Source organism: Amborella trichopoda, chromosome 5 (genome assembly GCF_054954075.1).
Source record: "Amborella trichopoda isolate Santa Cruz 75 chromosome 5, AtrichopodaSantaCruz75HAP2 v2.0, whole genome shotgun sequence".
NCBI lineage: Eukaryota > Viridiplantae > Streptophyta > Magnoliopsida > Amborellales > Amborellaceae > Amborella > Amborella trichopoda.
Genome location: NC_142340.1, coordinates 6,848,228 through 6,864,925, shown reverse-complemented (window position 1 = coordinate 6,864,925; position 16,698 = coordinate 6,848,228). Strand labels below are relative to the sequence as shown.

Genomic DNA, 16,698 nt, shown 5'->3' with positions numbered 1-16,698 from the left:
TATAGATTGAAGTTGTCAAAATGTTTTCAATATGGTTTTTTTGTGTTATCCTTGAGTATCCATAGTTATCACTTGGGAATGGGTCAACGGTTTTAATACCCACATTGAGCTTTAAGAGTGTAAATCTTGTCAAAAAATCTTTCTCAAAGTAAAATATGAGATTTTTGTTAGGCTGTTCATTGTTCACTTCATCACGGATAGGTGGTTTATCACAATCGACCAGCTTTTCCTCTATGGGTGCTGCAAATGATAATGCCATTTTTTCTTGAGATAAGTATCGCAAATATAGGCTCGAATAAGTGGTTCTTGTCAATCCTTTGGCTGAAGGTAACTTTGAAACTCAGGTATTTCACCTGTAACTCTAAAAGTCATGAGTTCTTCTCAAGGACTAAATATATTTGATTTTCGATCTGGAAACTCTGGCTCTTCATGCAGTGCATGTGTAGAAGGGATTATCAACAAATCCCTTTGTTGATCTTCCAAGGTTCTAATCTCATTGTATTTGAACATCTCTCTTTACTCAAAGTGAATCTAGTTGTCTCCTAAGTTGTTGCAGCTCCTCACCTCTCCATCAGTTGGCCATCACAGCTCCACGAGATCTTCTTGGTGGCATATTCAAACCACCATTCAAGAGCTTCTAAAGAAGGAAGGTGCTTTGTCTTTAAGCCTGAGAGATAAATTCCACCAAGTAAACAATGAACAAAACAAAAATTCCGGCAACACTAAATTTTTGTGGCTCCACAATGTCTTTATAAAAATGATTATACACTTAAATAGACCCCTAACATGTCCTCCAAGGTACATTGAACCTAGACTTTTCTTAGCTCTAGTACAAATATTGCCTATTTGGCCTTCCATAATTGATACATATAATAATCTGGAATGCAAAGTCCCCTGAATTTGAAGATTCTCAAAGCCAACAAAACATTAACTAACTCTAAAAACATTTAGAATTTGCAGAGAAGTAAAGCCCCACAAAGAAAACCAAAATTCCCATTACATACAAGCAAGTGATGTATCCAAAGATAGTGTCAACCCCCAGTTCCGCCCATCATTTCTTCTTTAGGCTAGTTGTAGACTCATGACTGGTTTCATCATTTATTCAGAAGTCCCAATGTTCCTTTGGCCTTAAAACCCTATTATAACTATTGCAGTGTTCAATTATAATGGAAATGTAGATATGGTTTCATCATTTATTCAGAAGTCCCAATGTTCCTTTGGCCTTAAAACCCTATTATAACTATTGCATTGTTCAATTATAATGGAAATGTAGATATGCAAGCTCTCAGTGAAAACTAACATATGTTTCTTCTTGAACAATCAAGCAATTTTTTTTTCTTCACGGCTATTAAACATAGGCAGGGTGCTCTCTTAAAGTGTCCACATGGTGGGACATGTTATGGATTATTACTTAATTAGATGGTCTGGACTAGTCTGTCCCATAGTTACCATGAGTGCTCATGTAGGGGTCCGCTTTTGCCCTGGAATCTCGATCCCATGCTCCGAGTGACTGGATCTCGATTCCAGGCACTTTCTTGCTTATTCAGATCTCATATCCGGAGTTATGGGAACTCAACTATTATTTGATTTTATGCGTGTTCCAGTAGCGATTCCTATTATTTGGGAATGAGGTCCCCAGCAAGCAAGATCGAGATTCGCATGCCCAAGATCATGGCCCCAATATCATTCGGAACCACAGTTCTGTCTTACCAAGAACCGAGTATCCTATACCATGGAAGTGAGATGCACCTATAAAGTTTATTTTATGCGTATATAGTATTTGGTTTTCCTCAAATTTTCTACCACACACGCATTTTGCAATGACTTTTGTGTCCAATTTTAAAGACAGGGAACTAGAGTAGGGACAAGATTGGAAGGACGTTCAAAATTTAGCCATGTTGCAATTTTATTGTGAAGTGAGGTCACGATCAATACACTTCATTACAGTAAAAAGGATGTGTTACACAATTTGTTGATGCGTTGCACAATAATGGTGAATTTCTAATGAAATAAATTAATATTATGTTCAAGTCTTCGAGTATAGTCTGAATGGGTTGCACATTGTAAACTATAATTGTATTGTAATACTGAACTGATCATGTTGTGTTTGTGTACCATCATTATGTGGACGTTTATCAACTCGGGTGTGATATGCAAGGGTGACAGTGGGTGGACAGCCATTGGTGGTGGCATGCATACTGTTCGTGCATAAAGAAAATGAATCCAAATAATGTGAAAGGGCCAGCAGCCCTGGACACTAAGAAATCACACCATCTTAAATACTCAATGACTTTTCTCGCCAATCTACTAAAGTTAATCACTTTAATCCTATAAGCAAAGGGAGGGAAAAAAAAGAAGAAAAGCAACCATATCTTCATATTCATGTTTGGTATCACATTCTTGGGGATTGGGGTTGATTAGAGCACATCCTTGGTAGAAAAGATGCATAATCCATAGTACTTCGCTCCTCTATCCATTCCCCCCGCTCTCTTGCCCACTCCCCCTATCCACCCAAGAGCCCATTATTGACATACCAAAAAATGGAACTCGCTCCCAGTTTACAATATACTTGAAATAGTGATCTCTGGAAACCCCGATCCTAAGAATGGCACAACCACTCCCGTCCATATAGAAATGCACTCCCTAGAAGTCCTGGAACTTGTTCCCTTCCCTGGACCATGTACGAAGCTCGCTCCGCTGTCTAGGGAACTTTGACATAGACTCGCTCTGCAGTCCCGTTCCCGTCCTCGAAACTCCTCATGTTCCCGTTCATGATAATTATGGTCTGTCCAACATATTTTGCAAGAAGCAATCAACCAGCTTGTGTGATTGCCAATATGGATAATTTGCTGGAAACGGCATTTCATAGTGGTGCCCATTATGTCTCATTTTCCGATTCTTCCAAAGTTAGGTCATATGAAATCGCATTCCCAGGTTTAAGACTCCATCTATGGAGTTCAATAGTCTTATCGTTTGTAATCTTTCAAAAAAAAATAGTCTTATAATTTGTAGAGTTGTTTTTCTGTAGTACCTAATTGAATATTCATGTAACTGAAAGGTATTCTGCTGGCAGTTATGAAACTGCTTTTGTGCAAATTTTAATTGGCTACTTGGAAAACAAATAATGTACTTCTCCCCTTAGTGTAGGTTTTGGATGTGCTAGAAAAATCACTGTCCACTATCCTTGATATTCTACAGAAGTAGGTTTTGATGGTTCACTTATAGAAGGTTCATTACTTTAAGGCACGTTTCTTTGGAGGGTAAGAACTTTCTGTTCTCTCTCAGAAAGTTCTGGAAAAAGAACTTTGACGTGGCATAATGTTGTAGGCGCATGGTGGCAACATGGAGAGCAGTGGACTTGGAGATTTATTCAATGCAAATGTGGGACAATTGACTGAGGTTCAGTGTAATTTCCTTCGTCAGTGGGATCGACTGATTGACTTGGAAGCCAAAGAGTCCCAGGTCTGCACCTTTTCACACTCACTCACTTGTACACACACACAGACACGAAGTAGCGCACATATATATGATGTAGAATCCAGCATATGTTTTGATGTCGTATTCTGACGATCAGCTTCCTAAACATAGGTTGTGAGGAGCGAAATTTGGCGAATGGATAGTTGTAGTAGAGAACGTAGCGGTGGTTGCATTTCTTCACTAATTCTTGATGTTTCGAATGGCATTTCTCCATCGGAAGCTTCTAGTGATGGTCAATTCATATATCGTTTTATTCGCCGAGACTTCTCATTGTACAGATCGGAAATGGATAAAAAAGATAACTTGGATTCTACTTCAACAATGTCTCTAGCCAGTGTGCTGAATTCTGCTCTCAAGTGTGGTGACCATGTGGTATCATTCTTCTATTGTATCTCATACTCTTTTTGTTTCGAATATGGTACTCAATGTCCATGTGGAAATTTTAATAGAGCATCTCGATGTTCTTTCAATGAAATGCAGAGTTTTGGTTTACGAATTTCATACTGATTGAGCTGATTTTCCAGCAAATAGTTATTTGCACTTTCTTTGCTGATTGCTTGGCTTACTTTTAATCACAGTCCAATAAATTGTGCACGTGCTGATTTCATATTAACCTCACTTGTTAACACATTTTAAACTGTTGTTGATTAATATAGTATTTAAATTTGCAAATAAATAATGGCAACTGAGATCATCTACAATTAGTGCTACATTTTTCCTACACAAATCCATTTTCCCAAGCCATCAGATGTGGAATTTGAAGGCTGGGTGGGGTGTGTAGTTCCTCCTCTCCAAGTCATTAAAACATTTGACGGATTTTGATCATAGCAATGACACTCCAGCTGTCATATTGCACATGGGATAGCTTGGGATGTTGTGAAATACTGTTTTGTGCTGTGTGCTCATTGTATACCTGTGCATGGCAACAATATGCTGCGTATCTTACTGAATAAACAGGGATTTAGGGAGGTAAACAAGATCTGGAACTGCTTAGTGGGAACACTTTTACAGTACGATTGTGTGCAAGGAGGGTTAGCAAAAACAACCAAAAGTGGGAGTAGGGTTTGGCATTTCCGGTATCATTAGGTAGATTTGGTTCCGCCCAAAGTGCTTTCCATTTCTCTTCATGGTAGGGGAAATGATTCTCATTTCCAATTATCTTCAGCACCATGATATCCGGTTTGCCAAATAGATATAATCTTTTGATGGGAGGAGTTGGTGGCACTGAATCTACCATGATTTTGCCTTGAATAATTGTCTTGCTTTTTTAGTGTTCCTTTCTTTTGGTTAGTAAGAATGAAAAATGAATATTGAAACCTAGAAGAGCTTCAAACCACTATTTTATTGAATATTTTACTATCCTTGATTTGAAATGTATTTGCACATTATAATTTGCATTTCGGGATATGATAGGGGATCTTTTATTCCTATTTTTAATGGGGATTTAAATGTTAAGTTACATCTTTATCTTCATGGGGGATACTGCTGGAAACTTTCCTGGTACTAGTAGATTGGTCACCTGGCACCATGTGGTTCTTGGTTCACTCTTGTTGGAGTAAGAAATGACATGGCCACAAAATCCTCTCCTACGATGTCTGACGTGTGTAATGAGGGGGGGTGCTAAATGCTCTGTGTTCGTTATGATGCCTCCATGTTTACATTTGTACGGTAGTCTTTTTACTTTTTGTATTGTTCATTGTATGGTTTCCCTTGGAAGGTAATTTTGATTGTCTGTTCTATTTGTGATGTAATACCAGTAAGGTTATTTTATTATTCTTTTCATCCTGGGGCATACATTCCTTTGTTTTAAGTAGATTGAAATTTATTCTGTCTTATCTAAGTACAGCCAAAATATAACATCAGCTATGTTCATTTATTTGTATATTTTGTAGGATTTTATTGGTGTGCCTTTTACAATTCTGAACCCTTAATCTGCAAAATTTTGTTGCTTAAAATATAACAAAATTGCCAATATTCATTATTTGAAAGTTGTGGACCTTGCAAAATGATATACTTGAAAATAGCTTATACGTTGCGCCTTCCAATGAATCCCCCAGGGGGCTCTTCCAATCTTCGAGGGGCCTTTGGCAAGGGGACCCCATGTCATCCTTCCTCTTTTCCATGGCAGATGAGGTTTTCAGCTCCTCCATATCGGGGTTGTATTGTGATGGCCTTGTAAGGGGGTTTCAGGCTAGTACTAGAGGGCCCACCATCTGCCACCTTCAATATGCCAACGACACCCTTCTTTTTTGCGATGCCCACCCAAAATAGGTAGACACCTTGTGCCTTTTCTTAGGTGCTTTCAATGGGCCATGGGTTTCAAAGTCAACCTTGATAAAACGACTATAATGGGGGTGGTCATAAGCCTTAAATCAGTCACTCATCTGCCCAATCTTTGGGGCTGCAGAGCACAACCCTTGCCTTCCTCTTATTTAGGACTGCCCTTGGGCATCGGTAAACCTAAAGCTAGGCAATGGTCTCACATAATCGATAAGCTCAACAGACGCTTCGTGGGGTGGAAAGGCCGATTTCTCACCACAGTGGGGAAACTTACCCTTATCAAGACAACCCTTTCAAGCATCCACATCTATCAAATGTCCATCTTCTTGATCCCGGCCTCAATGGCTAATCACCAAGAACAACTAATGAGAAACTTTTGCTCGTCCGGCACTGAAGGTAGGAAATACCACCTTATAGCCTGGGATAAAGTTTGTGCCCAAAAGTCTAAAGAGGCCTGGGCATTCGTAGACTCAGAGATACCAATGCTGCCCTCATTGGCAAATGGTGGTGGTGATTCGCAGTCCAGAGTGACCATCTATGGCAAGAGGTGGTACGACATAAATATGGGTGCCCCCCCTAATGCTTGGCTCCTTAGCAGTGGGGCCCCTAGTAATGCCTCAAGTCTTTGGAAGGGATTCTTATCATGTCTCAATCGCTTTTCGGCCAACTTCCGCTTCCGACCAAGAGTAGGGGACAAAATTGCTTTCTCGTCAGATACTTGGATTGAACATGCTCCCCTTAAGGATTCTTTCGCCTCTCTCTTCCGCTTGGCCATCAACCCCCAATCCTTGTTCGCTAAGAATTTCGAACCCTCAGCCCTTGGGAGGGTATGGTCCCCAAACTTCAGAAGGCCCCATAACGACCTTGAACTGCCTAAAGCTGCAGGCCCTACTCCACTCCTTCTTTCTCCCTCTATCGGGTTTGGATAAGATAGTTTTGACCCCTGGCCCTTCAGGTGTTTTCTCTGTCTCCTCTTTCTACAGTGTCCTCAGATCCACCCATCCAACTTCAGTGGGCAAAGTGTGGTTTTCTCTTGTTCCCCCAAGAATACAGTTCTTCAATTGGGTCGGAATCCACGAGAGGGTCTTGGCTGCAGAACAACTACCAAGGAGAGGAATGCAAATCCCCCACTGGTGCATCATTTGCCGTAACAATGCTGAATCCAATGCCCATCTCTTCCTGCATTGCAAGCTCGCCTTCCAACTTTGGGGCTCCATCCTTCGTCTTTTTGGGTGGTCTCATACCTGGTTCAGATGGGCCATTCATATTCTATTGGAAAAGTTGCGGTCGCTGGTCATCTTTTGGGCGAGCAACCACAAATTTTTAGACACCTCTGGCTCGCGGAGTTCCACCAAAGCTGGTGGGCCTTACTCTTCCTTAAGCCTTCCCAAATCCCTCGGGCCTCTCTTTGGTCCCTCTCTGCCAATGGACAAATTAAGTTTAACTTCGATGGATGTTCCCTAGGCAACCCCGACCCTTCGGGCATCGGAGGGGTTTTCCGAGACAGTACTGGCGAACCTTATTCTCCTTTTCGCACTTCTTAGGCCTCACTGACTCAAACTTGGCATCCTCTTTGGTCTTAGATACTTTTATAGAACCTGGGGTAACTCTTTGATGATCGAAGGGGATGCTGCTAATGTCATCACTTGGGCCTCTAGATCTGGCCCGTGCCCTAGGAGGCTCGATCACGTTTTGATGAGATTTTTTACCGGAGCACGGACTTGCATATTGTCTGAACGCACACCATGAGGGAGGCAAACTCCATTGCGGATGCCCTCGCTAAAGAGGGAGCGAATGGTTCCAAACCCCATGGGACCTTGTCGATAGGCTCTTGAACTATCTTAACGAGCCCACACCTGGGTTTGATCATTTCTTCAACACCTTTGTGGCCTTATGGTCTGTGTATAACGATTGTATAGTTTTTTGTACCCGTAAGGGTTTTTGCCATTGAGCGCCTGACTTGTGGGTGGCCGATTTTTTGTATACTACTTTCACTCAATACATAGGTTAACTTTCTCAAAAAAAAAAAAAAAAAGCTTATACGTTGTTCTTGTTCTTTCAATGTGCATGCATTAAATACATTACACCAAAGATTGCATGTTTCATCCAAAGCATTTGCAACGAAACAGAGTATGCATGTTTCTCATTTCTTGTGTAGGCAATGCATGTGTACTTGAAGAAAGTCATTGTGTTCTGCAAATGCTTATTGACCTTTTCTTTTTCATGTAGATATTGAGTACTGAATCAGGGCGTTTAGCAATTGCAAGTGGGTTGATTTATGACATCGGCCCTTTTTATGTTTCTGTAAGCGATACTTTATTTATATATCTATCCTTATTTCTTTTTGCATGTGTTTTATGAGTTTGGTAAATGATCATTTACATCAATAATCTTGAATTCTACCATGTGATTTATTTCAATTGCTAACTAGAGTATCACTTGCTGTACATTGATGGTTTTCCATCTAATGTCTCCACTGTTAAGAGAGATCATTTGAGCACAGTTACTCTAAACATTCCAGGTGTCTTTGTCTCGCCGTTTAAGGCTTCCGGGCAGCAAATCATCCTCAAATAATGCTGAAATCTTTCAGGAGATATGGCGGATTGACAAGGATGAAACTTCTTTCTCTTGTACTCTTATGAGGTATATCCTATGATCATAACTATCTGTGCTTTCCTGTGCAAATTCTAAAGTTGTTTTTACATGAGTTGTAATTTCAAATGAATGGTCTTGAAACCTACGGAACTTTACATTTTCTACATGTTGCTTCCTTGAAGGTCTAATTTGATGCAGCTGTTTCTGCCTAATTCCCAAAGTTCTCATCTAAGGAATATGATTGTTGATCTCAAGGTCAGTCTGTACTTGTCACTTTGCCATGCCTTCTAGTTTCTTAGTGGTTTGTCATTCATGTGGCAGGGTGAGAAGGAAATGGATCCAAACTATCATTGCTTCCCAAAAGATTCATGGTCTTGAATGAAATATATTGATGATCATTTTGTTACATAAATCAACCAACGTTTGTAGTTCCTACACAAGTACCTTAACAAATAGAGGTGTCATCGATTTCAGTATATGAGCACCACAATGGGAAATAGGGGAATAAAAGCCTTGTTCATAAAAGATGTCCATTGTAGTTGGTGGCATAATAATGCTACTTCCTTGTTTGTCTTAGGACGTCATTATGTTAAGATAAGGAGCTCCCCCGGGATCTTTATAACGTTTTTTCTTTTTAGGATGTAAAACAACTTCATGGTTTTCTTATTTGCCCTTGGGAAGCCTTTATGGGAGCTATATGGTTTCAAAAAGGCCTTGTCACTAATATACTAGGATGACACAATAGTACCAGTTAAAAAATTTGTTGCTTTTTTAAATATAAGGGGCATGATAGTCATATGTCTAGAATGCCTTATGATATTTGTCTAAGGGAGATTGATTTAAACAGACAAATTGATTTAAGGGTATATATTCGTATTAAATTTTAAATTTATTAAGATTACATAGTCTGGAATGGTCAAAGAGTGGAAATATTCCTAAGAGGGGTGTTATTTGGAACAAAATTATGTGTGTATGTGTGTGTGTGTGTGTGTGTGTGTGTGTGTGTGTGTGTGTGTGTGTGTGTGTATATATATATATAGGAAAAACCTTAAAAACGCCTATAGGCGAAGTGCTACTGTGTTTTGCCACCGCCACAGACTTGCTATGTCTGTAGCGGTTCATTGAACGGACCGGCAACGGACGATGCGCCGTCCATTGTTGTTCCACTTGAATTTTTTACTGTCACGGACCTAGCATGTCCATGATGGTACCTCCACGGACATGCTAGATCTGTGGCGGTCGAAAAACGCACGCTGTCCGATTTTGTGAGACGGTGATGTTCATATTTGCCAATAGGCATTGGGCAGTGGCTTCCATATATATATATATATATGGAGAGTGATTTCATACAATGGTTCTATAGTAAAAATATAATGAAAGGATCTTTAAAAACCATGTTAGAGCTATTTATTTAACTTTATTTTTTAGATATACACTCTTTTAATTCCAATAAACAATCACGAAAAAACAAAATTTGAAAACACACCCTATGAATTGGTTTTTTAGCCCAATTAATATAGGCCATCCATTTTAATGAGATGCTTAGATCTAGGCTTTACAAGGATTTTTTTTCTTTCCAAATTTTTTGGATTGTTTTCGTATCATTAGATTAACCATGGTAAAAAAGAAATTTTGATTTTGAATTTGTAAAGGGCTAGATCTTGAAATTCACCAAATGGATGGTCTAGATTCATTGTTGGAGGGCACTCATTTTGACCATATCTAGGGTGCAAATTGTTATTATTATTATTTGGAATTGATTATTGGGATGAAGAGAGCATGTGTACAAAATTTGGTGTCATACAAATACTACAAACATGGTTAAAATTTGGTGTCATACAAATACTACAAACATGGTTTTCTAGAATGGTTGTTTCATTATATTACAATGACATGGTGACATGATATCATTCCCCATATATATATATATATATATATAAACATAATTTTGTTCTTTTCTTTTGTATGATGTTGTAGTAGTAATGAATGCTTTTCATAAGGGGCAGGTTTTGCAAGGGGTACAAAAGTCTATTTTCAAGAAGGTGACTAGTACCACTGTATAACTGTACATATTACTTGCCCTTTTCTTTTTAGGTAGGATATTTACCATGGAAACTAGGGCATTGAACTTTCAGACATTCTGTCCGTTATAGACATTTTCTTCTATTTTGTTTGGTTTTTGGCGAAGCAACATGTTTTCATATTCCCTGTTTTCTCTAAGGATGACGCTGTAATAATGCAAACTTTTCTTATGCATGTGTATTCTATGAAAAATGTACTATACTAAAATGTTTTTGTGGTCAATGGTATTGTTTTTTCTCCTGTGACTAATGGTCTTCTTTTATCAAATGTTTTCTTATTCAGGAACCAATCTTTGATAGAGGAATCATTGATAGTCAAGATCCAGTGATGTCTTATATTAGAAATGAGAAAAACTTGAATTATGACCAACGTTGTGCATTATATAAGGTTAGTTTTGTCTTATCTCAATACTAATGCATTTTTCTCCCTACACTCTTCCTAAAGCAACTCTCATGTTGAAATATCATTCTCATATGCCATAATCTATCTTGCCTGGACGAATGAATGCTGGATATGGCAATGACCATGGGCATCTTTGAATTTTCTGTAGTTAAGAATTACAAAAATACCTTATATTAATGAAACCAAAGTAAAAAGTCAAATTGTGTTATTGAAATTGATCAAGGTAAGGAATCCTAATGTTATGGTTGATTTTCTATAATAAACTAGATATGGCTTGTGCAGATGAATGATATTCAATCAATCACTCCAAAAATTTTTTGTAATTTTTCTGACCCCCACTTTTGGCTCTTCTTCCTTCATCAGTTTTCTTGTTTCGGAATAATTTATTTCTTTTATCAGACTTTTCTGTGGTTTTGCTTTTAATCAAGGAAAAACATTGTTAGGGTTGGCATTTGGACACTTCAGTGGCCTTGTCACGAATCAGGTGGGATGCCTCTAGGCCTGTTCCCACCCTGCGAATGAGCTAAATACTGAATAGTTGGGTCTTATCTTGATAACGTACGTAAATCATCAATTATATATATTGGGACTGCTGGTGTTGGAATGGACACTTAGCTTGTTAATAGTGCCTGGGTAACATAGCACTCATGGTGCATTGGTTTTTATGGGCTTCTGTGACTTAATTTGAAAAGTTTTCCTTATTGAGAATTGCTTTTGTTCATCTAATGTCCCTCTGTCATGCTATTTCATTTATCCAGATACTTGCAGCCAGGGATTATGCACTTATTCTTGGTATGCCTGGAACGGGCAAGACTTCTACTATTGTTCATGCTGTGAAGGCATTGTTGATGCGAGGTTCTTCCATTTTGCTGACGTCGTACACGAATTCAGCTGTTGATAATTTGCTTGTCAAATTGAAAACTCAGGTTATGTGATCATCTTACACAGTACTGCTTGAGTTGCATTACCTTGTCTTCTAAAAAATAAAATCGGTATGCTCTTTTTTGATGCAGCTTGTTGAGCCATCTGTCTTTTATTAAGATACAGTGAAGCAAGTATTTAAGAGCCATCTGTCTTTTATTACGATACGGTGAAACAAGTATTTATTCTCGAAAACCAGCAAGGAATTTCATGCCTTCTTTGTGTGCTAACAATTTACAGAGGACTATCTTGAATCATGACTCTACGCGTCATAGTTTTACTTTCTTATTAAGTTTGATATGGTTGTTTTGTTTAATTGTTGTTTCTAACGTTTGCCTTGCGTTTCGGTATCTCGTTGGATCAACGGGAAGTAACTGTGCTTGTCTTTTAATAATATTATGATGAATTATGTTTCAGGGCTAATAGTTTGCAAGAATCTCCCAATTAGGTTTGCATGCGCATTGTCCACTAAGTTTGTTGTGGACATAAGTTCCCTTATGATGTTTACATGACAAATCTAATACAAATGCAGGATTAGCTAGGTGAAGACTGTCATGTAGTGCAGTGTCCCAATACACTTTTGACTTCAGCTTTACTTGTTTGTAATGTCAATACTGTAGATATTTCGAAAAATGCTCATTCAAATGGGCCATTCCTACTTCATTTGTTCTTAATATATAGCTAAACAACTTCAATGTTATCATCTGACTTGTTTGTCTTGTATATTTTCTCATTTTGTATGTCTCAATTTCTTGTATTTAACTATGTATCTACCATATGTCGCAGGGAATTGATTTTATACGTCTTGGAAGAGATGCAGCCATTCATGATGAAATTAAACAGTATTCTGTTGCAGGTTCTTGAATACCTTTGTGTTTCTTCATTCTTCAAGGATTCTGTTGAGCAATAATACATGCATCTAATTCCCTACCTTACTGACAGCTATGAACATCAGAAGTGTAGAAGATATGAAATTAAAAATGGACCAAGCCCGTGTAGTTGGAGTGACTTGCTCAGGGATAACACACCCATTGCTCGCAAACAAGAAGTTTGATGTATGCATAATGGATGAAGCCGGGCAGATCACTTTACCAGTACGTTTGTCTGTCATCATATCTCAACATAAGTAATGCGCAAATTGTTAATTGTATTTATTCAATAATCATAGTTTTCAGCCAGCCATTCTTGATTACTACACCAAAAAGAGTAGTTTGAGAAGAAAAATGACTTTTTTACTTTTTTGTTGACATCCCAAATTATGTATTGCATGTATGTTTTCCCGTTTGCCAGTTATATTGCTTAATCTGGCCGTCCCTGCCACCATATTTACCAGCTATCCTTTGTCACAACATTCAGAAACTAGCCAGCATAGATATTGGTTCTAATTTACTAAATTTGTATTGCAATGATTGGACTGAACTGGTTTGAACAATCGACCTTTAAACCTGGGAAACCTCAGAGAATCGATTTAAAATCGATCATGATAGGGTTGAATTGGCCTTTTTGTGTGGTTTAGCACTATTGCCCTCTGAGCTATCATAATTATATGCTCTATTCATGTTATGTGATTCTTATTGCTCATTGGTTTGCTGGTTCTCTTTACTAATATTTATGAATAGTAATGCTTGCTGGAAATAGTAATATTTTGCATTTCCTAATCCATTTCACCCTGGAGGATGTTGCATTATATAAGCTATTGTTACTTCTTTCTCCATACCTTATTTTGAGACTTTCATGCACTATACCGTGCATGATTCAAAGAAGATTGGTTGCAGCTGTTATACTTATTGATTTGATATCTAGGTCTCTTTAGGGCCGTTGATGTTGGCTTCAACTTTCGTGCTCGTTGGAGACCATTACCAGCTACCTCCACTTGTTCAGGTATAATGTTTTAAATACCTCTCACTAACAGCAAAAGCAAAAAGAAAAATGTGTGTAAATGTTTAGAAAACCAACGGCCTCGAAGTCTATATTCAGCTACAAGCATATTTATGTGATTGTTAGAACATAGAGGCACGGGAGAATGGAATGGGGGTGAGCTTGTTCTGCAGGCTATCTGAAATGCATCCTCAAGCAATTTCCACTTTGCAACGTCAGGTTGGTTAATTACTGTGACCTGATTTCTGGAACCAAAGACCTGTTTATCTCTGAAAAGAAGTTTTATTGTTAGTGATATATATTTTCAACACATTGTCATTGGCAGTACCGCATGTGTGCCGATATTGTGGTACTCGCTAATGCCCTTATATATGGGCACCGGTTACAGTGTGGCTCATCTGAAGTTGCGAATGCTAAGCTGATGGTTTCAACTTCAATATCAGTTAAATCTTGGATCAAGGAGGTAGGCAGGCTAAACACCTCTAGAGATGTACACTCTGATACATTTTATGTGCACTTGTAATCCCTTAATCTCTATGCAGGCATTAGACCCCAACCGACCAGTAATTTTTATCAACACAGGTAAGTTTCTGTACGAAAGTTTTTGCTGCAGTCTCTGTACAGATTTCATATAAACTGTCATGCACATGATCGTCACCAAACCATTCCACCATTCTATAGATTCTTTGCCAGCCCCTGAAGCAAAACAAAACAAATCTATGAACAACCCCTCAGAGGCTCAAATTGTTTCCGAGGTATGTATCAATATATAGAGGACTGTGAAGTCCAAGTTCCTCTCTTTACTTCTTCCAAGGTGCATATGTTTGGGACAGGAGCTTATTTACCCAACCCAACCATTTACTCTTGCAGATAACAAGAGAATTACTGGTTGGAGGTGTGGATGGCAATGAGATTGGGATCATAGCCCCATACAACTCTCAAGTTGATCTCATCCGGCATATCATAGATGTGACATCAGTTGAGATACACACCATTGACAAATATCAGGTATATATTTTCTGCCTTTCTTACAGATGGGTTGGGGTTGGGGAAGTGGTTAACCTCTGTGCTTGAGCAGGGAAGGGACAAGGACTGCATAGTGGTTTCATTTGTAAGGTCAAATGAGAACTGGTTCGGCAGGTTTTCGCTGCTGGGGGACTGGCACCGAATAAACGTTGCTATCACACGAGCCAAGGTACATTTAAGATACCATTAAGGCTACTCTCTCTCTCTCTCTCTCTCAAGCCAACAAAGTTTCTATTTCCGATTCCTCAGTGATATAGAATGGCTTGCATTATTGTTTTTGATATGCGAATGAATGCATCTGGATGGCACAGAAAAAGCTGATAATGGTGGGATCGTGTAAAACGCTCTCAAAGGTTCCGTTGTTGAAAGTTTTGATTGACAAGGTAGAAGAGCAGACTGGTATTGTTCACATCCCGCATCAGGATCACCACCACTTTAGGGAATTGAAAAGATGTCGCAAAGCAGGAGTATGTTAAACATTATTGTAGTGCAAGCCATACATAGCTATGGCTGGTTTCAAAGCAATTTGTGTGGATGGCTAATCCCTCAGCTTAACTTCTGTTCATTTTTTGTTGTTTTATTCCCTTCTTGGTTGGATAAGCTGAGGATTTGGCATATCAACACAATCAATTTTGTATAATGTTGTTTATTTAGTGTTTTAGTGCTTAGAACACGCGAAATGCGCTGCACATTTGTTAGTTAAGCTATAATTTAGAATAACATCCCTTTGCCAACATCCCACAAATTTCAAACATATAAGGAACAATCACTAAAAAAGTGGAAAAAAAATCATAAAAAAAAAAAGAAGAAAAACACATGCCCACCTCATCCGCATTTTCTTTTGCTTCATATTCCCCCCTATACAAATCAACCAAAAAATAAAAAGAAACAAAAAGTGAAAAACCCATCATCATTCCCTATTCTTCCATCACCCTTTTACAAATAAAGAAATCAAAACAAAAACAACGCTCCACATACACATTGATGCAATCCTCCACACTGGGATACAACTCGCACTGAAAAACCTACCAACCATGAAATGGTGCAAAAACTAGGAACATGAGCCTCCTTTTCCTTTACTGATAAGTGTAAACAGATAACTCCAATAGAGAATTTTGTTTAATATGGGAAGATTACACAACTCCAAATCTTTTTTTTATTGATGTGGAAAAGCAAATATATTATGAAGAATTCAAAGGAAAACTGCTACAACTAAAGAACAACAAGCCAATATTTGAAATGCCGTCGCATCACCGCATCAAAGACTATGCCTCCAGAGGTGCATCACAAAATAGTGCATATGCCCCTTGGTGGGTTGTGGCCGCATTGCACATAGTGCATATGCGGTGCATCATTGGGGGCAAAAACAAAAACACCGAAAAAGGTATTTAAGTAATTTTGCCTCACGACTAGTTGCTAACGGGTTCCAGGGAAAAGACTATTTACAACCACCATTATTAATGCGTGGAATAAATTGTGGAGTTCCATATTATACATACAAGAGTTACAACCAAATAGAGAAAGAACAAGCATGCGCGTATTAATACATTAATGTGTTAGGTGCATCTTAATTTTTCAGCATCCATATAAAACGTACTTCAACTCTTATTAACAATCGCATTAAGAACAACGATCTATACACATATACCTGATAATAGAGCCACATACCAAAGCATGACTAAAAACTACATCTTTGATTCATCTAATTCATTTAGGTACTCACATGTTCTATGAGCAAATTAAATATTACCAAACACTTGAGTTCCGATCCCAAATAGTTGGGATTTATTATACGACCCGATCAAGATAACAAGTGTATATATGGTTGTACATAGTTATACATTGTTAGCCGACCCCAAATAGTTGGTATCAAAATATATATAATTATGTACCTTGTATAAGCGTGCTTACATACACAAACACGCAACCATGCATATATTTGACAAATTCACAATTTCAAAAGAACTTTTGATGACAAAAGCTGAGCAATTAGATTTCACGTATGAAGGCCATGAGTGATTGTGACGTGTCCGTACC

General features: G+C 38.4%; 1 protein-coding gene across 4 annotated transcripts in view; it reads left to right on the top strand.

Moving 5' to 3' along the window:
- The window catches only part of EMB2411 (DNA replication helicase), a 55,608-nt gene extending 40,267 nt beyond the window's left edge, over nt 1-15,341 (top strand). For all 4 annotated transcript variants that reach the window (XM_020673113.2, XM_088867269.1, XM_088867270.1 and 1 more), the window contains 17 exons: nt 3,328-3,462; nt 3,589-3,849; nt 7,987-8,061; nt 8,279-8,400; nt 8,535-8,607; nt 10,717-10,821; nt 11,595-11,762; nt 12,544-12,613; nt 12,700-12,851; nt 13,561-13,638; nt 13,762-13,854; nt 13,961-14,098; nt 14,178-14,217; nt 14,317-14,390; nt 14,506-14,643; nt 14,714-14,830; nt 14,973-15,341. In XM_020673113.2, coding sequence (XP_020528772.1) covers nt 3,328-3,462; nt 3,589-3,849; nt 7,987-8,061; nt 8,279-8,400; nt 8,535-8,607; nt 10,717-10,821; nt 11,595-11,762; nt 12,544-12,613; nt 12,700-12,851; nt 13,561-13,638; nt 13,762-13,854; nt 13,961-14,098; nt 14,178-14,217; nt 14,317-14,390; nt 14,506-14,643; nt 14,714-14,830; nt 14,973-15,137 — 2,004 coding nt within the window. In that variant the 3' untranslated portion in view covers nt 15,138-15,341. The remainder of the gene's footprint in view (nt 1-3,327; nt 3,463-3,588; nt 3,850-7,986; nt 8,062-8,278; nt 8,401-8,534; nt 8,608-10,716; nt 10,822-11,594; nt 11,763-12,543; nt 12,614-12,699; nt 12,852-13,560; nt 13,639-13,761; nt 13,855-13,960; nt 14,099-14,177; nt 14,218-14,316; nt 14,391-14,505; nt 14,644-14,713; nt 14,831-14,972) is intronic.
- Nucleotides 15,342-16,698: the final 1,357 nt, after the last annotated feature.